The 27,365-nt window shown below is 36.3% G+C and overlaps 1 protein-coding gene across 1 annotated transcript in view; it reads right to left on the bottom strand.

Moving 5' to 3' along the window:
• Positions 1 to 26,663, bottom strand: part of AK9 (adenylate kinase 9) — a 145,225-nt gene extending 118,562 nt beyond the window's left edge. The window contains exons 1-8 of the mRNA XM_069077073.1: positions 26,544 to 26,663; positions 25,238 to 25,301; positions 23,413 to 23,465; positions 23,213 to 23,309; positions 10,776 to 10,888; positions 8,372 to 8,563; positions 4,845 to 4,973; positions 235 to 309 (exon numbers count right to left, since the gene is read on the bottom strand). Coding sequence (XP_068933174.1) covers positions 235 to 309; positions 4,845 to 4,973; positions 8,372 to 8,563; positions 10,776 to 10,888; positions 23,213 to 23,309; positions 23,413 to 23,465; positions 25,238 to 25,301; positions 26,544 to 26,663 — 843 coding nt within the window. The remainder of the gene's footprint in view (positions 1 to 234; positions 310 to 4,844; positions 4,974 to 8,371; positions 8,564 to 10,775; positions 10,889 to 23,212; positions 23,310 to 23,412; positions 23,466 to 25,237; positions 25,302 to 26,543) is intronic.
• Positions 26,664 to 27,365: the final 702 nt, after the last annotated feature.

The following is a 27,365-nucleotide window of genomic DNA, read 5'->3' as shown; positions in this document are numbered from 1 at the left end:
GATCTTTTTGACTCTCTAAAACTCACTTATTTTCAAGTACTTCAAGCTTTTTAAAATTATGGAGAAATAGCAATATTCAATTAATCTTAAAAATCTAAACAGATCCACTCTTCCTAAAACTATTAGCTTCAATGACTTCTTTTAGCACTTAGGAAAAATAACTATAAGCTACTCAACTTTTCATTTATTTTTTTCAAATGCAAAATATTTATTCTTTATGAACCCTCTAGTTACCTTATGGAGCTCGTCTGCAGTTTTATTTCCATCTAGTTCAATAAGAAACTGAGAATCATGGTCAGCCATCACTTCCTACGTGTAAAAAAAAAAAGATCAAGGATGATCAAAATAGCACAAATTGAAACTTGAACCCAGGTATTCTCAAGGTGGATTAAATATTATAATATAATGACATATGCATAATTATGAAATGCATCTAAATCATATTCACAAGGATAAAGATTTGTTGCAAAGGTCCAATCCTTTTAAACCCCTCTAATCAATCTTACCACAATGGCTGTTCCAAACATTTTCATTTCTGCTTCAGCCCCTCTAAGTATTCCTCCCCATATCTGATACTGCAGCTTGCCTTGTACTTCACACAAAAGAGGCCATTTATGAATAGTTATTTCTTCCCTTCTCATCTAACACCATTCATATATCTTCTGCCACCATCTCCTTCTTCCCCCCTCTCCCTCATGAAGAGGTAGACTTTCTCCTTGCCCAGGCAACCCTTTCAACATTCACCCTTGATCACATCTCCTCCTGTCTTCTCTAGCAGATTTCCTCCTCTATCAACACTCACTCTTTCTAGTCTTCAATCTCTCCTTATTGAGATGCTTTTGTCTCTCAAAAATCAAACAAACAAACAAATAAACAAACCCTGAGTCGATCCAACCATCTCCTCTAGCCACCATTCTATATCTCTCCACTCTTCTTGGATAACTCCTTCGGAAGGTCATTCATACTTTCCTCTCACTTCTAAATTCTTCATAATCTGGTTTTCATTAAATCATTAAACTGAAACTGTTTTTGCAAAATTACCAACAGTCTCTTAATTTTTCAAATTTCATAGCCCTTTATCAATCCTTATTCTTCTTGATCTTTGACACTGTTGATCACCTTCTTTTCCTTAATACTGTCTTCTCTCTAGGTTTTCATGACACTGCTTGCTCTCTCCTGGTTCTCTTCATACCTGTCTGCCCACTCCTTTTCTGTCTTTGCTGGATCTTTATTCAGGTCATGCTTAATTGGGAGCCCCCCCAAGGCTCTGTCCTGGGTCCTCTTTTCTTCTCTCTCTGTACTGTTTCACTTGGTAATTTCATCTGCTCATATAGGTTCAGTTGTCATCAGTATCTCATCACTGTGTTTTCCAGGAAGGTCAAGACCCTGTTGGTTTATGTTTTAAGGAGCAGGAAGGAACTGGACAATTGGTTTTAGTTAGATTAGAAGGATGTTAATACTAATTCGGATTGTCATCCACAGAATATATTGATTTGAAGAAATTTAAATATTTGCCCAACTGTTTGAAGAAATTAATTAGGTTTAAAAAAACTTACATTAGTTTATCTGTTTTGGTAATTCCATAAATTAGATGGTCACCATAGAATGATCTTCCCCCACTGCACTGAACATATAACTTGCTTTATAAAAATTCAATTTTTTCAATTTTTGTATTGAAAATTTTATTTTCAGGACCATAAAATTAAGAATGCCTGAGTTCTGCAAAAAATCTTGGCTAACTTGTGCAGAGCTGAGATATTTTTTCTCCTATCAGAAGACTAATAGGATATATCCTAATTCTGACTTATTATGTATATTCCTAAAAGAGAATCAGAATGAATAAGTACTGTATTAGTTTATTATAGAGTAGTCACCAAACAAATGAAATATCTTTGACAATTTTATAGAATTTAATTGGCAATGGAAAAGGGTACTTAAAGTAAATTCAATTCCATGCAGCTCTGACTCCCACCACTCCCAATAAATGTGAAAAAAATGACTCTAAACAAATTTTAGAGCTACAGTACCCACAAAGTGACAGAGAGAAACAAATCTCCCACTGAAGGCAGCCTGGCAGGCCGACAGGAAGGGACAATTGCACTGGGCTGGGAGCCAAGTGCAGTCCCAAGTGAACCACGCAGTTCTGGCCCCAGGGTGGCCTTCACCAGCCTTGGCCAAAGCAGGCTTCAAGAGAGTGAATCACTAGCAGCTTTGGCAGTTTCCATACTTCTCAACCCATAAACACCAAAAAGAAAGTAAAAGGTCAGTCGAGAACTCTGTTGGAACTGTGTGGAGAAGAGTGTGGTCCAGTCCCTGTCCCTGGGGCAAGAGGTGGTGGAGGTATGGTGGCTGCAGCTGAAGCTGCATGGCTGCCTCTAGAGGTCCTGGCCTGTAGATTGTAAGGTCACCAAACAACCATTCAGAGGGTGATCACTCTTGCTTTAACCTGCTTGGATCTGGATTGTGGTCCTGGGGTGTGTGGCCAGTGTGCCAGAGCTTGTGGGGGCTGCAGAGAGGGTACCCTCCTAATAGCTCTGGCAGTTGCGAAAACCCCAGAAAGTTTGGGACAAAGCTCTCTGCAATCTGGAAGCAGAGTTCTACCATGGCAAAGAGCTCAAAATCAAGTAATTGGCTGGCAATATGAGCAAGCAGAGGAAGCACAGACCATAGGATCCTTTTTTTGGGGACAAAAAGGATCAAAGCATGGAACGGGAGGAAGACAACAAAGTCAGGACTCCTGCATCAAAAGCTTCCAAGAAAAATATGAACTGGTTAAAGTAAATACATTTAATGTGAATCAAGATTCCATGGTAAACAGTGAAGGGAAAAAGATTTGATTGGACTTTTACCTTGAAATAAATAAATAAAATTATGAAAACAAGTTGCTCTTGAATTAAATAAATTTATGTTTCAATTACAACTATAAGCAAATTCTTAGAAGAAACTAAGACTGACATGTTAATGGAGGCTTTTGACTTAACATTTCTGACAAAAATTTGCATTTACCTCACTCTTGACTTTTACAGCATATTCATAAAAGGGATCATTGCTGCAAAAACATTGAAAGGTTTCATCACTTTCCCTAAGGTCCATTGTTAACCATTTAAAATAAAGATAACTTTCTTTTGAAGTGGCCCATGAACAATTAGTTAGAGACTGAATGACAAAGAAATTGACCCCAAGAGAAAAAATGTCTAGAGATAGATACAGTATTAGTGTTAAGCAGGGGGTGAGATCTTACTGAGGAGTAATTTCAGAAATTATCAGTTAATTAGTGAATACTTTTGGGTGATAGTGACTTTGGCTTCCCTATGAAAATCTGTAGTGAAGAATTGTGAAGTAGTAGTCATTCAGTCTCAGAATCAAGATGATGTGGGTTCAGACATTACATCTGACACATAACTAGTTATATGGTCCTAACTTATTTAACCTGTCAAGTTTCTCAGGAAACTGAAAGACCATTTCAAAGAACTATAGTTGTTTTGGAGTAAGGGATCCCTAAAATTAAGAAATCACAGCAATATTGTTCAAAGAATATTTGTGAACCAAGTTACTTTGAATATTATTTAATTGAAATCAACTACAAAGGACTTATGAAGGAAAATGCTATCCACTTCCAGAGAAAGAGCTGATTAATAGAAGTATGCATAGAGTGGTTTTACACATATTTATAAATCTGTGGCAACTGGTGGTCTTCTCTAGTATGGGATGCGGAGGGAGGGAGGAATACAGCTCAGAACTTAAAATGTAAGAAATAAAATAAATTAAAAAAAGAAATCACAGGTCTGGAACAAAAGACAACTTAATAGTAAGATAATGAGGACCAACTGAATATAAAAATATTGTGAAAGCCAGATTTGGAGCTGTGGGAAAGTATAGAGCAATTTGTTTTCTATCAACATAGTAATAAACAAAATAAACAGGCACTAAGAAGCCTAATTTAATAATGGAAGTTTTATACACAGTGATTAAACACACAGATGATAATATTCCTAGTTTTCAGTGCTATCCTCAATTTTCCACAAAATGTGTTTTTGTAAATTTTAAAACTCATTTTGAACTTAAATACAAAACAAGAAAAGAAATAGAAAACACTACCATTTACACAGCAGAATATAAGAGAAGATTCAATATAAAATAATAAATTTCCATTTCAAGAAAACCTATATAATAAATAATACACATTGTTTTCAAAGCTGCCTAGCTTTTCTTTGCTTCCTTGTATGTTTTCTTCTGTTTTCTGCTGGGAATTTTAAAATTTATTTCCTCACCCCAAAGAAGGGTATAATTAAGCTTTATATACATATGTATTGCTTTCTATACATATACATACATATCTATACATATACAGATACCTGTAAACATACATACATGTACACATATATACTAATAATATATATGTAAGACCATACTATGCTTATTTCCACTTGTCAGCTGTTTCTCTGAAGGTGGATAGCATCTTCCTTCATAAGTTCAAATCTTTCTTTGTTTTTCCTAAATCAACCAGCTCATCATTTCCTCTACCACAGTAATATTCCAACCTATCTGAAAGATTGCCTATGAAAGCTTTTCTCTCCCAATTTCTTGAGTTCTTCTAGTCTTGGCTGCATAGGTTTTATTTATACAAGAAAATTTTAATTTAAAATAATCAAAATTATCCCTTTTACACATCAACAATGCTCTCTCACTACTAAATCTACTTCCTTTCCTTTTCCCCCTTGGTTTCTTTGAAGTTCTTGACCTTTTGTTTGTCCAAATGAACTTCATTATTATTTTTTTCTAACTCAGTAAGATAATTTTTTAGTAATTTAGTTGGGATGGCATTACAAAATATTTTGTCTTACCTCTAGAAGGCGTAGCATTTCATCCCTATAATGGTGAATACTTTTTTCAACATTTTCTGTAAAATCTTCAGGTCTCTGTACTAAATGACGAAAAATTTCTGCCACCATTTGCATCTCTGCTATGAACATCTTAAAGGGAAAAAAAGTCTCAGTAGTTTCTTTAAGTCAAACTATTGAGAAAAAGTGATTTATAAAACTACAATATGACATTTCCCTGAAATTCCTTAATGTTTAAACACACTATTGCAGAAATCTGCAATACCTTTTTTGCAATATAATTTTTTTATTATTTTGGCAAATATGGTGACTTTAGAGGTAGCAATTTTAAAGACCTTTTTTTTTTTTTTTAAAGCAATTGGGGTTAAGTAACTTGCTCAAGGTTACACGGCCAGGAGTTTCTGGGTGGGTGTTAAGTGTCTGAGCCCAGATTCCATCCCCCAGGTCATCCTGACACTGGTGCTCTTACTCGCTGTGCTACCTGGCTGCCCCTAAAGACCTTCTTATAAAGATTCTTTCCCTCAACTAGTTATTGATTCATAGGATTTAGAGCTTGCTTATGGGGCCTTTAGAGAGCATTTGATCTGTGAAGTGACTGGTCCACGAAGATGTAAATCCTAGAGAAAGAATTTGAACCTTGGGTCATCTCTTAATAGGGCTAGTCCTTTTTCAGCTATACTACACTGCTTCATTCCTATCTACTGGGCCCAGCATGGACCCTGTGAACTGAACTGCTGAGAAGGGAAGGACTTGCCTTCTCTTCTTGCCAATTGTTTACCCCATCTCCAAGAAATTGTTCTGATAGTGTTTGTTTCTCTTCCTGTGCCAGAGGTTATCCCCAGACGACCTGTGAGTTTGGGCCACGGAGACCCTGAAGCCAAGGATTGGAGGTGGGATTTTGCAAATAGCCAAGTCTTCTTCATGTGGAAACTCTGAGAAGCCAGCAGGCTTGGAATTTGTGCCTGAGCTTGGAACTTGGACTTGGAACTGAGACTATGTTCTATAGAAACTGTGAACCTAATCCTCTTCCCATCCCCAGAGAATGAAGTAGTAGAGTGGGGAAAGACTATGCCTCCTTCTTGTGGAGGGGAATAAGGTTGTATATTTTCAATTATACTTTTGAAGCAAATATATTCTTTTGTAAAAGGCCCGATGTTACACTTAATAATTAATGTGATTTTATACAAATTATGTCACAAAATGACTAATATGGAAATGCTTTACATGATTGCACATGTATAACCTATGAGATTGCTTACTCCCTCAGGGAGGGAAGGATAGAATTTGGAACTCAAAACTTAAAAAAAAGAATGTTAAAATTGTTTTTATATGAAATTGAGGAAAATATTATTTAAAAGACAAAACAATTCTTATGTGACTTTATGCAAATCATTTCACAGGCCATTTCCTTTTCTCTAAAATGGAGATAATACTTATATTGTCTTTGTTACAGAGATATGAGGAAAGGGCTTTGTATATATCATATAGCATTCTAGAAATGCAGGCTATTATAATTCATCAGTAGGACCTGGCATGAACACAAATATGAAATGCTGCATGTATGTAGCAGGGTCCTTCAAGACTTAAGACTCACATAGACTAGGTTCAGTTCTGAGTGATCAACCACAAAGGGTGAATTATTGCTTATTGCCTCCACCTGAATCCTTTAGAAAGCATCTGGGTTGAGACCCATATGGGGTTGAGAAAAATCTGGTAACGGTAAAAGGTTTCTGAATGTGCAACAATAAAAATCAATTAAAAATAAAATCCATGATGAATTCGAGGTGTTTCTGGAAGTGCTTGCCCATGTTATATCTCACAGCTTCACTGCAGCCTTGGTTCTGAACACACAGCATGCACACTTTGCACTATGCATGCCATCATGCCACACAATGCCAATGAACACTGCCAAAACACAAAAGGAGTCCCAAGTGGAAAAAGTTTAAGAAGCCCTGTACCAGACAAAACTTAGGTATAGATCATATCTGGCCTACAGTGGGGTTACAGACTCCATTCCCTTCTTTTTTTTTTTTTTAGAAAATCAGTGCAACATTACATTTACTTGCCCTAGAATTCCCATTTTTTCACAGTTTTTCAAAGATTTTCCTCCACTTCTGCTAAGAAAGAGGAGAGGAGTCATGAAAGGTCATGTTCTCCTTATGAGTCTCCGTACAGAGAATAGTCAACCACTTGTTGGGGATGTTGTAGTGGAGATTCCTTTTCCTGTATGAATTGGACCAGATGGCCACAGAAGCCTCTTCTAACTCAAATTCTGTAATTCTATGATCTCTCCTTTGGAGTTAAACTTGTTCAGATTCATCTTTTTAATATTATTATTTTTTTTTCTGATGACATTTTATGGCTCTGAGTCATGAGAAGCTACAGTTACCAAAGTACTCAAGTGATTAAAGGGTAATGGAGATCACATAAAGTTTGATGAAGAGTTACATGGTGGGCCTGACAGGTCGCAACAAATTATAAACAAGGAATTATGCAAAAGTAGTATAAAGGCTGTCATCAAAGAAATGATGATTTAAAAAGAAGATGAAATGGTCATGCGATCAATTGGTACTCTTACTATATCAAGTAACTAAGAAAGCCCCCATCCCATTGGACAGACAGTAAATCATGGTGAATTTATGGGAAGGCATGGAGGAGAGTTACATGGAATGGTCAGGAAGTAATTAACTGTGATCTGCATTACTTGGGAAGATACCCACATGGGTGAGATTGCAGATCCTCTGGAGTATTGGTATATCACATTTTAAAGAGGAACACTGATAAACTAAAATATCAAGAATAGGGTGGTCAAGAGAAAGAAGCATGGATAAAGATCATGTCATACAAAAGGAACTGGGGATGCTTTTAACAAGAGGAGATATTGTGGTTCTCTTCAAACACTTCAAGGCTTGTCATAAAGAAGAGCTACTGGGCTTATCCTGTCTCTCTGGAGGGCAGAACTGAGTCATTAGGTGAGAATTATAGGGAAAGACCCTCTGCTCAAAATAACCCCCCAGCCAAAAATATTGCAAAGAAAAGTCTAGCATTTGGCGGAAAGTCGAACTAGATTGCTAATAATAATAAGCTAGCATCTATATAGGGCTTTAAAGTTTGTAATGGACTTTAGAAATATTATCTCATTTGACCCTCACAACAACCTTCGGAGATAGGTGCTATTACAATCCCATTTTACAGATGAGGAAACCGAGGCAGACAAAGATTGGGTGACTTACCCACAGCTAGTAACTGTCTGAGGCCAGATATGAAACTCATATTTCTGATTCTAGGTCTAACACTCTTTTTACTAAGCCACTTAGCTGCCTAGGAGGTCCTAGATTCTGTGCTTCTATACTTTTCTTGGCTAATTAAATTTTCATTTCCATTAGACACCAGCAAAAGAATTAGAAACCAGAGAAAAGAATAATTTTTCTCAAAATAAATATATATGAATGCATTCTATTATCCAAACTATTGTTCTTTAGTATAACATAAATTAGAAAATACATTGTGCTAGCCAATTGGGTTATTACCTCCTCTTCTTCCTCTTCTACTTCTTCTTCCTCCTCTTCTCCTTTTCCTTCTTTTTCTTTGTGGACATCTTTCTTCTTCCTTCTACGACTCTCAATAACTTCAGGATCCCACTGTTCTCGCATATATATGAATCCTGTAAGACTATGTTGTCTTTGTCCAGAAAGTCTTTGGCATAAGTCATAATCAGGGCACTGATGAAGAAGCAAACATACCAATTTCATTGTCTCAAAATATATTTGCATAGTTTTTGATAAGGAGTTCTTAACCTTAAAATATTTTTATTTATTATTAAATATTATTAAAATAAAATAAAAAATATTTTGAAAATTGTATTTCAGTACAATTGGTTCTATTTGTAATCCTATGCATTTTATTTTATGCATTTAAAAATATGATTCTGAAGAGTCCACAGGCTTCACTAGACTTTCAAAGGGGTCCATTATATAAAAAAGGTTAAGAAACCCTGTTTTATATCACGTGTGTACATATGCATCTTTTCATTAACCTTCTGGGTAAAATATAATTCAGGATGATGTAAAATAATGTTGCAGCTCCAAAATTTGGTTGTTTCCATGCAATTTTTACTTCCCCAAAGTGAGATTGTAAGAAAGTATTGATCATAGGCTTTAAAAAGTGTATTATTGATATTATATTCATTTAGCTACTAGTCCACTATAATTTAGGCATTAAATTATTAGTTTGGCATTCAAATTTCAAGCTGTCTCATTTAAAATTTTTAAAAATATTTAGCTTGATTTTTTCATACAGGCAAAATAAAATTGTTGTGAAAGCCACTGGTTCCTCACATTTTAGCCTAATGAATGACCAATGTAAACCTTACCAAAAATATCTTGTGTTTTTATCCTTTTCTTGTTTTTTCTTGGAAAGACTCAGTCTTTGGATTTAGTCAATCAACAAACATTTATTAAATACCTACTATGTGTCAGGTACTGTGCTAAGCTCTGGAGATGCAAAAAAGGACAAAAGATAGTTCCTGCTCTCAAGAAGCTCACAGTCCAGTATGGGAAACAACATACAGGTAACATTATACAATCTATAAACAGGATAAATTGGAGATAAGGGACAAAATAAAGGTACTAGAAACAGATGTAAAGGCTTTTTTCAGAAGGTAGGATTCTAGTTGGGAATTAAAGGAAGCCAGGGAAACCAGGATATGGAGGTGAGAAGAGAAAGAATTCCAGGCATGACAGAAAGTCAGTGAAAATGGAGTTGGAAGATGGATTATCTTGTGAGATGAACAGCAATGAAACCAGTGTCACTACATCACAGAGTATGTGGGGGCATTAAGATGTAAGAAGAAGGGAAAAGTGGGAGGGGGCCAATTTACTAAGGGATTTGAATGCCAAACATGATTTTATATTTGATTCTGGAAGTGATAGGGAAACACTGGGGTTTAGTGGTCAGATCTGTGAATCATGAAGATCAGTTTTACAGTTTGGTGGAGGATGGACTGGAGAGGGGAGATAATGGAGACAGGCAGACCAACCAGAAGTCTACTGCAAAGTTTATCACCTTCCAAGGTGTCAAGGGCCTGAAGCAGAGTGGAGGGTGTATTAAAGGAGATAAAGGGGCATATATGAAAGATGTTGCTAAGATAAAATCAATAGGATTTGGCAATGGATTGTACATGTATGATGAGTGGTGATGAGAAGTCAAGAATAACACCAAAGTTATGAGCCTGGTTGACTAGGATGATGGTGGTGCCCTTGAAAGTAATAGAACAATTAGAAAGAAGGGAGAACTTGAGTGGGTAGAAGATAATAAGTTTCATTTTGAACATGCTGAGTTCAAGATATCTGTTGGACATCCAGTTCAAGATGTCCAGTAAGTTACTGGAGATGTAAGATTGGAGGTTAGAAGAGAGGTTAGGGCTGGAAAAAAAGATTTGGGCATCATCAGCATAACAATGATAATTGAGACCACTGAAACTAGAGTTCACCAAAAAAAATGGTATAGAGGAGGAAGAGAAGGGGGGTCGAAGAGATTTGGAGGACACACATGGTGAGTGGGCATGACCTAGATGAAGACCCTGAAAAGTCAGACAAGTAGGAGGAGAACCAGGAGAAAGGAGTGTTCCACAAACCTAGAGAGAAGAGAGAATTGAAGAGTTTTAGAATGAGATAACTTGAGAATTATTAAGGCTCTCTAGGTCTATAGTCTCCTGCTGTGTGGCAAAAATAAAAGGGAAATGGCTAATGTTGAAGTGGAAGGTGTGAGAAATACATCTCTAATGATAGCTTTATTTTGGAATTGTGTTCTTTTGAGACAATACCATTTCTTCCTGCCTTAATGAAAGTATTATGCTTAACTGACTAAAAATTTGACCAGTTCCTTTGACTGTTTCAGAATGTCAAATGAACAAGTGATTATAAAGATTCTTACCTTAATATTAATGATGATATCTGGTTTTAAGCTTAGGTTTTTAATTAATTCTATCTGTTCTGAAACAGTCACTGCATCCTCTGAGAGAGACGGCAGTCCACTGAGAACATAACCTGTAACACAAATTATCTCTTTAAAACTTTTGTAGTATTATGAATATTCCAAAACATGTATTAGTAGTAGTTTGTAAAATATTGTCTAGATAATAATGTTAACCCAAATAAAGAAAGTCATAAATCTTTCCCATTATTTTTATATGAACACATTAACCTTAATTAAAATTTAGTAAAGAAAAGCAGTTTATGTTATTGTCATATATCTTTTGAACTTAGACTGAAAATATATTTATAATAGTAATTAGGATCATTAGGTTAAGAGAAATCTTAAAAAGTTTTAAATTAAACTATCTCAGATATGAGAATGTGTCCTTTCTTAAAGTCATTTTAGAAAGGACATTTTAAATGAGGGGTTCTTAACTTGGGGTCCATGAAAAGATTTTAGGAGACCGGTGGACTTTCATCAGAAAAACAATTACATCTTTAACTTGATTAACATTTAGTTTTCGGGGCGGCCAGGTAGCACAGTAAGTAAGAGCACCGGCTCCAGTATTGGAATGACCTGGAGATCGAATCCTGGGCTCAGACACTTAGCACCCACCCAGAAACACCTGGCCGTGTAACCTTGAGCAAGTTACTTAACCCCAATTGCTTAGGGGTGGCCAGGTGGCTCAGCAAGTAAGAGCACTGGCTCCAGTGTTGGGATGACCTGGATCAAATCCGGGCTCAGATACTCAGCACCACACCCAGAAATAACTGGCTGTGCAACCTTAAGCAAGTTACTTAACCCTGATTGCTTAAAAAAAACATTTAGTTTTCTTTGTGATTCTATTTATTTAAATTTATATGTTTAAAAACATTATTCTAAGAATGGTTTTATAGACTTCACTAAACTACAAAGGGGTCTAGGCCAAAAATAAAGATTAAAAATTCCTGTTCTACATTCTCTCCTAGTAAATCTTATGCAAGAGAAGACTTATTAAGGTCCCAGGTCATTTTTTTTAAGACTCTAACACTTGTATTTTCTTGAGTCTCACCCTACCCATCCTGGAAACCTGGGAAATTTCTCTCTCCTCTGATCCATACTATGTATTGCTATCCCAACAATCTTCCTGACCCTTGTTTTCATCTGGGCCCAATCTTGCACAAAAGAAAAACAAAGGAAAACAAATATACAATGAATCCCTGTTATGTATAGAATAAAGTCTCAAGTTTAACTTGGTTCTATACAATCTTTTTTTAATTTACTTTTCTGATCTTATCTGTTCCTGAAGAATAGCTCCTTTGAGTGTCATTCTCTGATTATCAAGATGAGATCTAGTTGGAGATGACTTTTCAAAACACAAGTAAAGAGGATGGGGAGTATTTATTTCCTCATTACTAGCCTGTATTCAGACTTCCTTGGGAGGGCACTGGTTTACTTGTTCTGGGGACCAGAGGGGTGTATGTATGTATGTATGCATATATATATATAAAGTATTCCCCTTCCCCTCACCCCACACAAACTGGTCAAATTACCAGTCAATATGGAATATGTGGGAATGAATAAAGTACAGAGAGTAAGCTACAAATTTTATGAATCCTTGGAAGTACTTGGTAATTAGTGAGAGGGAGTTACTAGGCAGCATAGCTAAATTTCTAGCGCAGACCTTCACTGGGTCCATCTGCATGCCCTAGAGGTGGGGGGAGACATATAATAGCATTTTCTAACTTCCATTTGTATGGAAGCATACAAATGATGATTCCAGAGTTAGGTCAAAACTAACTGTAAATAAGTGACATTTTTACTTGGGTGTTGTTTAGAAGTCATAGCTTTCATTCTTTTTTCCTTAAAATAAAACTGGAGGAGGGGGAAGAGCCAAAATAGCAGATTGAGGCAGAAACTCAATTAAATTCTCCTAAATTCACCTCCCAACAACTATAAAATAACACCTCAAAACAAATTCTGGAGGAGCAGAGCCAGTAAAAAGACATGTGAAACAATTTTTCAGTTGAAAACTTGGAAAGTTGTCAGGTTTATCTCGCTTGGGTAAAGGTGGAGCACATTTCAGTGCATGTGGTACCCAGGTAAGCCAACAGCAGGCCATTCCCCATAAAGCCAGCAGAACAAGCCCTTCAGTCCTGTGGCCAGGCCCTGAAGCTACAGCAAACATGCCAGGAGCCAGGCCCCTGACTCCCAGCACAAGAGGCTTGGGATAGTGCCCCCTTCACCCAGGAGCAGAGCTCAACTTTAAACTCCTGAAATAGGCTGGAAAAAATGAGCAAAAAAAAAGCCTGACCATAGAAAGTTACTATGGTGACAAGGAAGAACAAAACACAAACTCAGAAGAGGATAATGATGTCAAAATGCCTACATGGGAAGTCTGAAAGAAAAATATGAATTGGTTTCAGGACTAAAAAGAACTCCTGGAAGAACTCAAAAAGGATTTAAATAATCAAATAAGAGAGGAAAAAGAAAAATTGGGAAAAGAGAGTGATCCAAGAGAATCATGAAAAAAAGTGTCAACAGATGGGATAAAGAAAATAACTCCTTAAAAAATAGAATTGGCTAAATGGAAATGGAGGTACAAAAATCCATTGAAGAAAATAATTCCTAAGAAATTAGAATTGGGCAAATGGAAGCTAATGACTTCATGAGCCACAGTGAAACAATAAAACAAAATCAAAAGAAGAAAAAAGAAGAAAATGTGAAATATCTCACTGGAAAAAAAACATAAATGACTAAAAAATAGACATAGGAGAAATTAATTAAGAATTATTAGGCTATATGAAAGCCATGATAAAAAAAAAGAGCCTGGACATATTATTTCAAGAAATTATCAAGGAAAACTGCTCTGATATCCTAGAATCAGAGGGTAACTAAAAACTGAGGGGGCAGATAGGTGGCACAGTAAATAGAGCACTAGCCCTGGAATCAGGAGTTCAAATCCGGCTTCAGACACTTAACACTTACTAGCTGTGTGACCTAGGGCAACTCACCTAATCCCAATTGCCCTGCCTTCCCCCTCCAAAAAGCAAAAAACAAAGCAAAATAAAAAAAATAAAAACTGAAAGAATCCACCAATCACATCCTAAAAGAATCCCTAAAATGAAAACTCCTAGGAATATCATAGCCAAATTCTAGAACTTCCAGGTCAAGGAGAAAATATTGCAAGTAGTCAGAAAAAGAAAATTCAAATATCATGGAGCCACAGTCAGTATTACACAGGATTTAACAGCTTCTACATTAAAGGATTCAGAGGGCTTGGAATTAGCTAGGCAAAGAAACTAGGATTACAACCAAGAACCACCTATCCAGCAAAACTGGGCATAATCCTTCAGGGGAAAAAATGGACATTCAATGAAACAGAGGACTTTCAAGTACTCCTAATGAAAAGACTAGAGCCAAATAGAAAATCTGATTTTCAAATACAATACCCAAGAGAAGCATAAACAGGTAAACAGGAAAGAGAAAACATAAGGGACTCAATAAATTTAAACTGTTTATATCCCTACATGGGAAATGATATTTGTAACTCTTAAGAACTTTACCAATTTTAGGAAGTTATTATATACTTAGACAGAGGGTACAGATATAAGTTTATTTTGAAGGGATGATATCCAAACCGCCCTCCCCCCCAAAAAGAAAGAGGATTGCTATGGGAGAAGAGGGAAGGGAGAGGCTGAATGGGATAAATTATCTCACATGAAAAGGCATAAAAGACCTATTACAGTGGAGGGAAAGATGGGTGTGGGGTGGACATCACTTGAACTTTTCTCTCACTGGATCTAAGAGAGGGAATACATACATATTCAGTTGTGTATAGAACTATGTCTTACCCCATAGGGAAACAGGAAGGGAGGGGCATAAAAAGGGGTGGGACTGAAAGAAGGAAGGCCATATTAGGGTAGGAAGTGGTAACAAGTAAAACACTGATGAGGAGAGACAGAGTGAAAGGAGAGAAAGTGGGGGGCAAATAGGGGAAGAATAGGATGGAGGAAATACATAGGAATCACAAATATAAACATGAATGGGATGAACTCATCCATAAAATAAAAACAGATAACAGTGGATTAAAAGCCAGGCTTCTACAATATGCTATTTGCAAGAAACACATCTGAAGCAGAGTGACCCACAAAGAGTAAAGGTAAGATACTGGAGCAGAATCCATTATGTTTCAGCTAAATTTAAAAAAGCAGGGTTAGCAATCATGACCTCAGACAAAGCAAAAAGAGACAAGGAAGGGGGGCGGAGTCAAGATGGCAGAGTAGAAGCAGGTCCTCTGTGCGGCTCCAGCTTACACCTTCCCCAATTCATCTAAAAGGGGACTCTGAACAAACTTTGGAGCTACAGAACCCACAAAATGACACAGAGAAACTAACCTCCTGCTGAGGACAGCCCAGCAGACAAGCAGGAATTGGCCAGCAAAGCGCTCTGGGAGCTGAGCCCAGGCCCATGTGACCTGCAGGTTTTAGCTCATGGGCGGGCCTGACCAGCTGCCGGCCAGAGGGACTCCAGATCACCAGCAGCTGTGGCCATCTCCTGAGTTATAAATACATAGATGCTAAGAACAAAGTGAGCGGTCAGTGCATTATGGACTTTGGGACCCAGTAGTTGGGAGTGTGTCCGGCTTTTGCCCCCCAGGGTGAGAAGCTGCTGAGGAGCCCTGGCTATGCAACCACCCTCACATGACAGCTACAGCTCCTGGCCTGCAGACTGTAGGGGGACCAAGCGACCAGTCTGAGGGGTAATCGATCTTGCTTTAACCTGCTTGGATCTGGATTGCAGTCTAGGGTGGAGGTCCTATGGTGTGTGTCCAGTTTGCCAGAGAGTGGGGAGGCTTCTGCAAGGGCACCCAACTAATACCTCCAGCAGCTGAGAAAACACAGTGTTTGGAAAAAAGCTCCCCTGTCTGGTAGCAGAGTCCTACTGTGGCAAAAAGGCCAAAAGTCAAATAATTGAGTGGCAACATGACCAGGCAAAGGAAACAAAGCAGACAGAAGATTCCAACATTAGACTCCTATTTTGGGGAGAAAAAGAATCAAAGCATGGAACAGGAGGAAGACAGTGAAGTCAGAACTCCTGCACCAAAAGCTTCAAAGGAAAATATGAGCTGGTTACAGGTCATAGAGGACCTTAAGACGCAGATAAGAGAAGTAGAGGAAAAATTGGGAAGAGAAATGAGAACAATGCAAGAAAATTACAAAATGAGAGTCTACATTCTGACTGAGGAAAATAATACCTTTAAAAATAGACTAACTCAAATGGCAAAAGAGGCTCAAAAAGGCAACGAGGAGAAGAATGCCTTAAAAAGCTGAATTTGCCAGATGGAAAAAAAAATCTCCAAAGCTCACTGAGGAAAATCATTCCTTCAGAATTAGATTGGAAGCTAATGCTTTATGAGAAATCAAGATGCTGTTAAACAGATCCAAACAAATGAAAGAATAGAAGGCAATGTGAAATATCTCATGGGAAAAACCACTGACCTGGAAAATAGATCCAGGAGAGATAATTTAAAAATTATTGGACAACCTGAAAGCCATGATCAAAGAAAGAACCTAGAAATCATCCTCCAAAAAATCCTCAAGGAAAACTGCCCTGATGTTTTAGAACCAGAGGGCAAAATAGAGTTTGAAAGAATCCACCAATCACGTCCTGAAAAAGATCCCAAAAAGAAAACTCCTAGGAATATTATAGCCAGGTTCTGGAATTCCCAGATCAAGGAGAGAATATTACAAGCAGCCAGGAAGAAATAATTTCAATATTGTGGAAACACAATCAAGATAACCCAGGATCAGGCAACTTCTACACTGAGGGATAGAAGGGCTTGGAATGTGATATTCTGGAGGGCAAAGGAGCTGGGATTAAAACCAAGAATCACCTACCCAGCAAAACTGAGTATCATGTTTCAGGGGAAAATATGGTCATTCAGTGGAATAGAGGACTTTCAAGCATTCTTTTTTTTTGGAGGGCAATTGGGGTTAAGTGACTTGTCCAAGGCCACATGGCTATTTTTTGTGTTAAGTGTCTGAGGCCAGATACGAACCCAGGTCCTCATGACTCTAGGGCCATTGCTCTATTCACTGTGCCACCTAGCCAGCCCAAAGACCCACACATTCCTATATTTGCATGTGTGTGTGTGTGTGTGTGTGTGTATTTTATTTATTTATTTGTTTGTTTATTATTTATTTATTTTTTTGGGAGGGCAGTTGGGGTTAAGTAACTTGCCCAAGGTCACATGACTAGGTTTTTGTATGTGTGTGTGTGTGTGTGTGTGTGTGTGTGTGTGTGTGTGTGTGTGTTAAGTGTCTGAGGCAGGATCCAAACTCAGGTCCTCCTGAATCTGGGGCTGGCACTCTACTCACTGCACCACCTAGCCACCCACTTTCAAGCATGAAAAAACCAGAGTTGAATAGAAAATTTGACATTCAAATACAAGAAGCAAGAGAAGCATGAAGAGGTAAACAGGGAAAAGAAATCACAGGGAACTTACCAAAGTTGAACTATTAACATTCCTACATGGAAAAACAATAATTGTAACTGATGAAACTTTTCTCAGTATGAAAATAGTTGAAGGGAATAGAAATATATATATATATATACACATACATACACACACATATATATATATACATATATGTATGTATATATGTCTATATATGAGGTATAGGAAGAATAGGAAGGTACATGGCATATGAATACATATATACATGAATATGAGGGTACATGGCATATGAATACATATATGCATGAATATGAGGGTACATGGCATATGAATACATATGTGAATGTGTGTATATATGTGTACAGGTATACATGGATAGAGGGCACAGGACCAATTTAATAGGAAGGGATGATACTTAAAAGGTGAAATTAAGAGGTGAGAGAGGAATATAATGAGAGGAGATGGGGAAAGACAGAATGGGGTAAACTATTTCATATAGAAGAGGCAAGGGAAAATGGTTACAATGGAGGGGAAGAATAGGAAGGCAAAAGGGAATGGGTCAACCTTATTGTCATTGAATTTGACTTGGGGAGGGAATGACATACACACTAAATAGGGTATCTCACCCTACAGGAGAATAGGGGGGAAGGGGATGAAAGGGGGGATGATGGAAGGGAGAGAAAGCTGGGGGGGAGGGAAGTTGGAAGCACCCACTTTTGAAAAGGTACAGGATCAAAGTAGAGAATAGAACAAGTGGGAGGTGGGATAGGAGGGAGGGAAATATAGTCAGTCTTTTACAATATATCTACTATGTTAATGTTTTTCATTAGCTACACATGTACAACCTATACTGAACTGCTTATCTTCCCAGTAAGGGTGGGTGATAAGGGAGGAAGGGAATGAATCTGGAATTCAGAGTTTTAAAATCAAATGTTTAATATACACACACACACACACACACTATTATTAATACTATTTTATATGCAGTTGGGAAATAACATATACAGGCACTGGGGCATAGCAATCCACCATGCCCTACTGGAAAAGTTGAAAGGAGTATGGGAGAAAATATGGGAGAGAGCAGATTGGAGGATCCTGTGGGACTGCTATTTTGGGGTGGTGGGTAGTGGAAAAACAGGGAGAAAATTTGTAACTCAAAATCTGGCAGAAATGAATTATGTAAATCAGAAGTTAATAAAGCATTTAAAAAATGAAAAAAAAAGAGACAAGGAAGGAAACTACAATCGCTAAAAGGTACCATAGACAATGAAGTAAAACCATAAATAAAAATATATGCAAATGTTATAGCATCCAAATTCTTAAAAGAGATTTTAAGTGAGTTACAGGAAAAAACAAGACAGCAAAATTATACTAGTGGAAGACCTCAACTGGCCCCTCTCAGAACTAGATAAATCTAGTCAAAAAATAAACAAGAAGTTAAAAAAAATGAATAGAATTTTATAAAAGTTAAATATGTTAGCTCTCTAGAGAAAACTGAATGAAATATACACAAAAACTGACCATGTATTAATGCACAAAACCCTCACACTCAAATACAGAGACAGAAATATTAGATGCATTCTTTTCAGATCATAATGCAATTAAAATTATGTTCAATAAATATCCAAAATTAATTGGAAACAAAATAATCTATTGCTAAAGAATTTAATGGGTCAAAGAACAAATCATAGAAAAAATCAATAATTTTATTCAAGAGAATCATAATGAGATAAACACCAAAATTTATGGGATGCAGCCAAAGCAGTACTTAGAGGAAAATGTATTTCTTTAAATACTACCATCAATTAAATAGAAAATAAGTAGATCCATGAATTGAACACACACCTAAAAAAAACTAGAAAAAATTATAAATCCTCAATTAAACACCAAATTGGAAATCCTGAAAATCAAAGAAGAGATTAATAAAACTTAAAGTAAAAAAAAACCCATTGAATTAATAAATAAAACTAGGATCTGGTTTTATGGGGGGAAATCCAATAAAATTGATAAACAATTGTTTAAGATTTGATTTTACAAAAAAGAAAAAAACCCCAAATTATCAATATAAAAAATGAAAAGGGTGAATTAACCACCAAAGAAGAAGAAAGTGAAGTAATAATTAGGGATTATTTTGCCCAATTATATGCCAACAAATTTGACAATCTAAGTGAAATGGATGAATATTTACCAAAATACAAATTGCCCAGATTAACAGAAGAGGAAATAAAATACTTAAACTGCACCGCATCTTAGAAAAACAAATTGAACAAATCATTAATGAACTCCCTAAGAAAAAAATCCCCAGGGACAGACGGCTCACAAATAAATTCTACCAAACTTTTAAAAAACACTTCCAATACTCTATAAACTATGTGGAAAAACAGAGAAAGAATACTATAGACCAAAACTATAGACCAGGGCTAGTTCAATATTAGGAAAACTATTAGCATAAATGACAAACTCACAGAAATTGTATGATTTTCTCAATAGATGCAGAATAAGCTCTTGACAAAATACAACACATTGCTATTAAAAACACTACAATGCATGGGAACAGATGGAGTTTTCCTTAAAATGATAAGTAGTATCTATGTAAAACCATCAGCAAGCATTATCGGTAAGAGGGATAAGCTAGAAGCCTTCCCACTAAGATCAGGAATGAAGCAAGCATGCCCATTCTCACCACTATTATTCAATATTGTACTTGAAATGCTAGTTGTAGCAATAAAAGAAGAAAAATAAATTGATGAAAACAGCCCTGCATTCCTGGTTAAGTCCCGCCTGACCACAGTATATAATCCTTGTGATATATTGCTACAATCTCCTTGAAGAACAAAAGGTCAAGGATATCAAGGGAATTCATGAAGAAAAAAAAGTGAAGGAAGGTGGCCGAGCTGTACCAGATCTCCCACTGTATTATAAAATAGTAATCATCAAAACTATCTGGTTAAGAAATAAAGTGGTGGATCAGTGGAGTAGATTAAGTACACAAGACACAGTAGTAAATAACCATTGTAATCTAGTGTTTGATAAACTCAAAGACCCCAGGTTTGGGAACAAAACCTCACTGTTTGAAAAAAAATGCTGGCAAAGTGGGAAAACAGTATAGCAAGAAACCAGGGACAGATCGACATCTTATATCACATAAGAAGATAAGGTCAAAATAGGTAGATAATTTAGAGATAAAAGGTGATAGCATAAACAAATTAGGAGAGAAAGGAATAGTTTACTAGTCAGATTTATGGAAAAGGGAAGAATTTATGACCAAACAAGACATAGAAGGAATTACTAGATGTAAAATGGATAATTTTGATTATATTAAATTAAAAAGGTTTTATATAAACAGAACTAATGCAACCAAGTTTAGAAGGAAAGCAGAAAGCCGGGAAATCTCTGATAAAGGGCTCATTTCTCAAATATATAGGGAATTGAATCTAATTTATAAGAATACAAGTCATCTCCTAATTGATAAATGGTCAAAGGATATGAACAGTTTTCATATGAAGAAGTTTTCAGATGAAGAAACCAAAGCTACCTATTGACATATGAAAAATGCTCTAAATGACTATTAATTAGAGAAATTAAAATTAAAACAACTCTGAAATACCACAACATCACACCTATCAGATTGACTAAGATGACAATAGGGAAATGATAAATGTTGGAGATGATATGGGAAAACTGGGACACTCATGCACTATTGGTGGAATTGTGAACTGATCCAACTATTCTGGAGAACAATCTGAAATTATGCCCAAAGGGCTATAAAAATATAAAAGGGCAATACTACCACTAGGTCTGTATCCCAAAGAGATCATTTATAAAAAGGGAAAGGGACCTACTTGTACAAAAATATTTATAGCAATTCTTTATGTGATTGTAAATAATTGGGAATTGAGGGCATGTCCACCAATTGGGGAATGGATGAACAAGTTGTGATGTATTACTGTAATGTAATACTATTTTGTTATAATAAATGATGAGCTAGAGGATTTCAGAGAAACCTAGAAAGACTTATATGAACTGATGCAAAGTGAAGTGAGCAGAAACAGGAGAACATTATACACAGCAACAGCAATATTGTACCATGATCAACTATGAATGACTTAGCTATTCTTAGCAAGACAATAATCTAAGACATTACCGAAGAACTCATGATGAAAAATTATATCCACTGTCAAAGAAAGAACTGATGGAATGTGAATGTGAATTGAAGAATACTATTTTTCACTTTTTTTCATGTTTGTTCTTTTTGGGGGTAGGGAGGTCTATCTTCTTTCACAACATGACTAATATGGAAGTATGTTTTGCATGATTGCACATGTATAATCAACTTATATTAAATTGCTTACCATCTCAGGGAGGGGGGAGAATAGAGGAAAGGATAGAATTTGTACTTAAAATTTTAAAAGATGAACACTAAAAATTATCTTTACATGTGATTGAGAAAAAACTTTTTTTTTAAAAGAGGAAAACTCGGGGTGGCCAGGTAGCACAGCGAGTAAGAGCACCGGCTCCAGTGTCAGGATGACCTGCGAATCGAATCTTGGGCTCAGACACTTAGCACCCACCCAGAAACATCTGGCCTTGTAACATTGAGCAAGTTACTTAACCCCAATTGCTTAGGGGCGGCCAGGTGGCTCAGCGAGTAAGAGCACCGGCTCCAGTGTCAGGATGACCTGGGGATCAAATCTGGGTTCAGATACTCAGCACCACACCCAGAAATAACTGGCCGTGTAACCTTGAGCAAGTTACTTAACCCTGATTGTTTTAAAAAAATAATAAAATAAAAGAGCAAAACTGGAGGGCTGGGATATGCCCATGTAAGGTGGTGGGAAGAGAGGTTTTCTACAGGCAGCTATGTCTTCCAAAACAAACAACCGAAGTACAAAGCTCCCACTTTCAGAATACTCAGCAACGACCAAGAGAAGATGAGAGTTCATCTCACGTGACATTCCATCTCTGAACCCCTTGCCTTTTCACCAACTATATGCCACATCTGGCTTCCCTGGCTTCCTTCACAACTCAGCTCAAATCCCACTTACTTCCAGAGGCCTTTCCTGGTCCCCTCAACTTCTTGTGCCTTCCCTCTGAGATTATTATCCCATTTCCATGGTAGTTTGTTTGTTCATGGTTAATTGTGTGTTGTCTCCCCCATTAAAATGTGAGCTTTATGAAAGCAAGAACCAGGTTATTGCCCTTCTTTGTATCCTTAGCACTTAGAACAACTTGTAAGCAACTAGGTGGGACAGTGGAGAAAGCAGTGGCCTCAGTGAGTTAAAATGTGGCCTCAGACAAACACTGATGATCTGTGTAAGCGTGGGTGAGTTACTTAACCTCTGACTGTCTCAGCTTCCTCATCTATAAGGATATTACAGTTACCTCCTAGGGTAAAGTGATATAATTATTTGTAAGTGCTATGTAAACCTTAAAAAAAACCTATACAAATATAAAACCTGTCATTATTGCCACAACACCTGGTACATAGTAGATGCTCAATAAATGCTTGTAGTTGTTATTGATGACGATGGTGGTAGTGGTAGACAATTGTCAGAATATATTTTAAAAACTACCACCATCTTTTTTTTAATCTGTGTTTTCTTTCACAACATGACTAACATAAATTTGTTTTGCATGACTGCACGTGCATAACCTTTATCAAATTGCTTACCATCTCAGGGAGGAGGGAAGGCAAAGAGGGAGAGAATTTGGAACTCAAAAATTTTAAAATGGATGTTAAAAATTTGTTATTATATGTAACTGGGGGAAATAATAAAATATTATTAAAGGAAAAGGATCATCACCATTTTGTAGGCAAAATTTTCAAGGAGGCTGAGGGCTTTGAATGCACTACATTGAGTTATTCAAGATTATCACATAAGACTATTATTATATCTAAGTGATTAGACTTAAGGCATATTGATATAACTTGAGACATGTATAAAAATAAACATACCAAAGTGAATAACTTCCAGAGAGTGGAGTTTCTCCAACAACATCCTCAAAACCAGTTCATCTGGAATACTCTGTCCTTTAATGAGCAAATCATTCAACTACAAGCAATTGGAGATACGATATATTACTTTCTAACATGTGTATGTATATATGTATTGCTTCTTCATTTGAAAAGAAATTTAGTAATTTACATTTATTTACCATAATTCCAAGCTGAGTTCCAGTAGCAATATGTTCTTCTAAAAGTGGTAGTGCTAAAAAAAAAATTGAAGAATTAACAAACATTAGAATGGTCATGAAACCACTATACACATGGGGGGTAAAGTAGCCTTTGAATTATTTTGTGAATGGTATACTTAAACATGTGGGGTCAGCTAGGTGGTGCAGTGGACTGGGCCTGAAGTCAAGATGACTCATCTTCCTGAGTTAAAATCTGGCCTCAGACACAGCTATTAGCTGTGTGGCCCTGGGCAAGTCATTTAACCCTGTTTGTTAGCTCTTCCTCTATAAAATATGCTGGAGAAGGAAATGGCAAACCAGGCTAGTATCTTTGCCAAGAAAACCCCAAATGGGATCATGAAGAATCAGACACAATTGAAATGACTGAACAACAACAGTACTTAAATATATCAATGTATTCCATATGTACTTGTAAATCATTCGCATAGTACTATCAATAAACTAATCCAATAAACTAATGTAAAGGAGACAAATGGGCAAAAGTCCAGAAGGACAGTTTCCACGGAAGGTATAAAATGATTAAGAGGACAGATATGAGCTGATAAGTCATCATGGGATAGCTCTATAATCTTGGTCAGCTCAGGGTGGGTAAGACATTTATAGGTGACTGAATTCAGGAACTGTAAAATATTTAGATAAATCAATTGATGTGTTTAGATCCTTATATAGTTTTTCTTCCTCTTCCTCTTCTTCCTCCTCTTTTTCAGCCATTACTACAGTAGAGGCACATGCACTGATGAAAATGGCTTTAATTAATTTAATTTACCTATTTTAGAGATAGGTTCAAATAATTGATAAAAACAATACACAAATTTAGATGTCCTGAGTTAAGACTGGAAAGTCAATGATTTATGTTTTCACTTAAATATTAAAAGAAGAAAGGATGTGACTCTCATATCTTTCTAAAATATGATGATTTTATTTAGAGTCAGGATATCAATTTAATGAATAAATAGCATGCATGTAAGCACTGTCATAAAAGGCAGTTAAAAAAAACAAATAAGAAGTAGAAATCACAAGAAGCTAGAGATATTGGTATTATTTAGCCAGGGGAAGAGAAGACTGAATGGCAATCTCATTTTTCAAATCAATGAAAGACTATTATGTGGAAGACACAGATGAGCTATTCTATGTTGCCCAAGGATAGAAGAAGAGAAAATGGGATTAAGATATAGGATTCATTTACATACTAGGATTATGATTTTGGTATAAAGAATTCTGCTTGACCGTGAGGATAACTACATTCTAAAATATATTGCAAGGAAAGTTGCAGAATATACTTCTTTAAAAATAAGACTTATGAATATTTGTATATTTCACTTCTATCTGAGATAGTTTTCAATTATAGATTTATAGAGCTGGAGGAGACCTGGAAAGAATACACCTTTCATCTCTTTACTTGCAGGCAAGATCACATTGATCCTAAAGCAGTTATTATAGATGACAATCAATCTATGCAACATTTATTAAGCACCCACTCTATATAAGAAATTGTGCAGAGGGCATAGGAAGATTCAAAGATAACTATTACATAGTTTTGACCCTACTTTTTATAAAAACCTTCAGAGAAGATATCATTAATTCCTTTGCTTAGCAATAGTATAAAAATATCAATTTCTTCCCAATATATTAAGACACAGTCCTTCCAGGAGACATATAAACGAAAGAAATGACCTCTTAAGATCTTTCCCAATGCTAAAATGCTACAAACAAGAAATTAAGCAAAACAAGAGTGTAAAATACTTCAATATGATTGTATTATGATAGCAGTGTAGATAATATTTACCTTCGACAAGAACACATTTCCATGTCTGTGATATTTTTTGGGCTAATGTTGTCTTTCCAACCCCCTTTAAAAAATATATTAGTTTAAAATCAGTATAACAGTCATGCAACAAATATAAAAATAAAATGCAACCTGTAAATATTCTAACCTTCAAAACTTGTTTTCAAAATTATTGTCAGTATTAAAATAACTTCCAAACAATTTTACATAACATATGCAATGTATCAGTGTATTTTGGGTTGCATCTACCACAGAAAGCTAAAGGCAGGTTTCTTAGCCTCAGGTCCAAGAAAAATTATAAAAAAATTAGATAACTAGGGGCGGCCAGGTAGCACAGCGAGTAAGAGCACCGGCTCCAGTGTTGAGAAGACCTGGAGATCGAATCCCGGGCTCAGACACTTAAGACCCACCCAGAAACATCTGGCCATGTAACCTTGAGCAAGTTACTTAACCCCAATTGCTTTAAAAAAAAAATTAGATAACTATTTCAGAATAATTTATTTTCTTTGCAATCCTGTAGATTTTCTCTTATGCATTTAATTAAAAAGCATTCTTCTGAGTAGGGATCCATAGGCTTTACCTGATACACTGTCAAAGGGGTCATGACACAGAAAATGTTAAGACCTCCTGATCTATGGTATGTTATTGGGTTCATCCATATTCCTTGTTTTTTTTTTCTGTCTTCATTAGCACATTTTCTCTTACCCTGTATTCATTTAAAAAGAATCTCTCTCTACCTTGGTGGGAAAAAAAAGGGTAGGAAAGGAAGTACAATTTCTAACTATCATTCAGCTACACTTCAGGGCTCTCTGTTTCCTCAGGGTGTATGTGGATGACTGGTTCGTATGCCCAGGACAGACCTCTCTTCAGGTAGTGTTAATCTTTTAGTTAACTCTCTTTAGATATGATTGAGAAATCGGCTTTAAATCCACCCAAGTATACTATTCATTCATTCCACATTTTGCCATACTGTCTGTCCACTTGGATATCATGAGAAAGCCTGTCAAATGTCTTGCTGAAATTCATATATACCAATTTATTTTTCATAAAATGAATCATATTCTAGTTTGTGGGCAAAACAAAGCTTTCCAAGTTATTAAAACAAATATAAAAAAGTGACCCACTTTAATGACTAGGGTAATTTCAGACTGACTTCATATAAACAAAACTATGAGCAGTCTAATTAAAAATCAACTCAGTGAAACCTATATGTTGTTTTCATGCTCATCAAACAACTTCCACAGATTATGATACTGCAAAATAAATAAAATGTATATCAGATGGAAATTTAGAAATGATAGCTTACTGGTTTCCCAAATATAATGATGCAGAGAGGTTTGGATAACATAAAGTTTCTTTCAGTTTCATCCAAATCGAATATATCCACAAAAGGAAAATTTTCCTCCTCTGGTTTTAAAGAAGCCATTTCTGGAGTAAGAAACAACAAAGGGCAATTAATAGGGTGTGAGAATTTGAAGAAAGTACACCAAGAGAAAAGAAGTAATCAGAGGTTCTCTAAATCAGGATCATAATACCACAGCAGATAACTGAGTAACATCCAATAATTCAAAGAAATATGTAACTATATATTTTACTATATAACTATATACTATATTCCAGGGCAATAGGCCTTCTGTTCCATTTGCTCTAAAGTCAAACAGTTAGTTATCCATTGGCATTTATTAAGCACTTACTATGTTCCAGACACTGAGCTAAGGGCTGGGGGTACAAAAAAGATGCCAAATAAAGTCTTCACAGAACTTATAAACTAGTGAGAGAAACAAAAAGCAAACAAATAAAAACAAACAAGTTACACATGAGAAAAATAAGAAATAATTAAAAGTGAGAAGGCACTATCAATCAATCAATAAACATTTATTAAGCACCTACTATGTACCAGGCAGGGCAACTAGGTGGTGCAGTGGATAGAGGTCTGGAGATTTATCTTCTGGAATTCAAATATGACCTCAGTCACTTGCTAGGTGTGTGACCCTGGGCAAGTCACTTAACTCAGTTTGTTTCAGGTTCCTCACCTGTAAAAATGAGCTAGAGAAGGAAAAATGCAAACCACTCCAGTCAGTATCTTTGCCAAGAAAACCCTTAGTGGGATTTTGAAGAGTCAGACACA

Source organism: Petaurus breviceps, unplaced genomic scaffold (genome assembly GCF_028583685.1).
Source record: "Petaurus breviceps papuanus isolate PSGF00001 unplaced genomic scaffold, PetGlider_PUasm1.0 90977, whole genome shotgun sequence".
Classification (NCBI taxonomy): domain Eukaryota; kingdom Metazoa; phylum Chordata; class Mammalia; order Diprotodontia; family Petauridae; genus Petaurus; species Petaurus breviceps.
The sequence above is the reverse complement of the archived record's forward strand: the minus strand, read 5'-3'. Positions and strand labels throughout refer to the sequence as shown.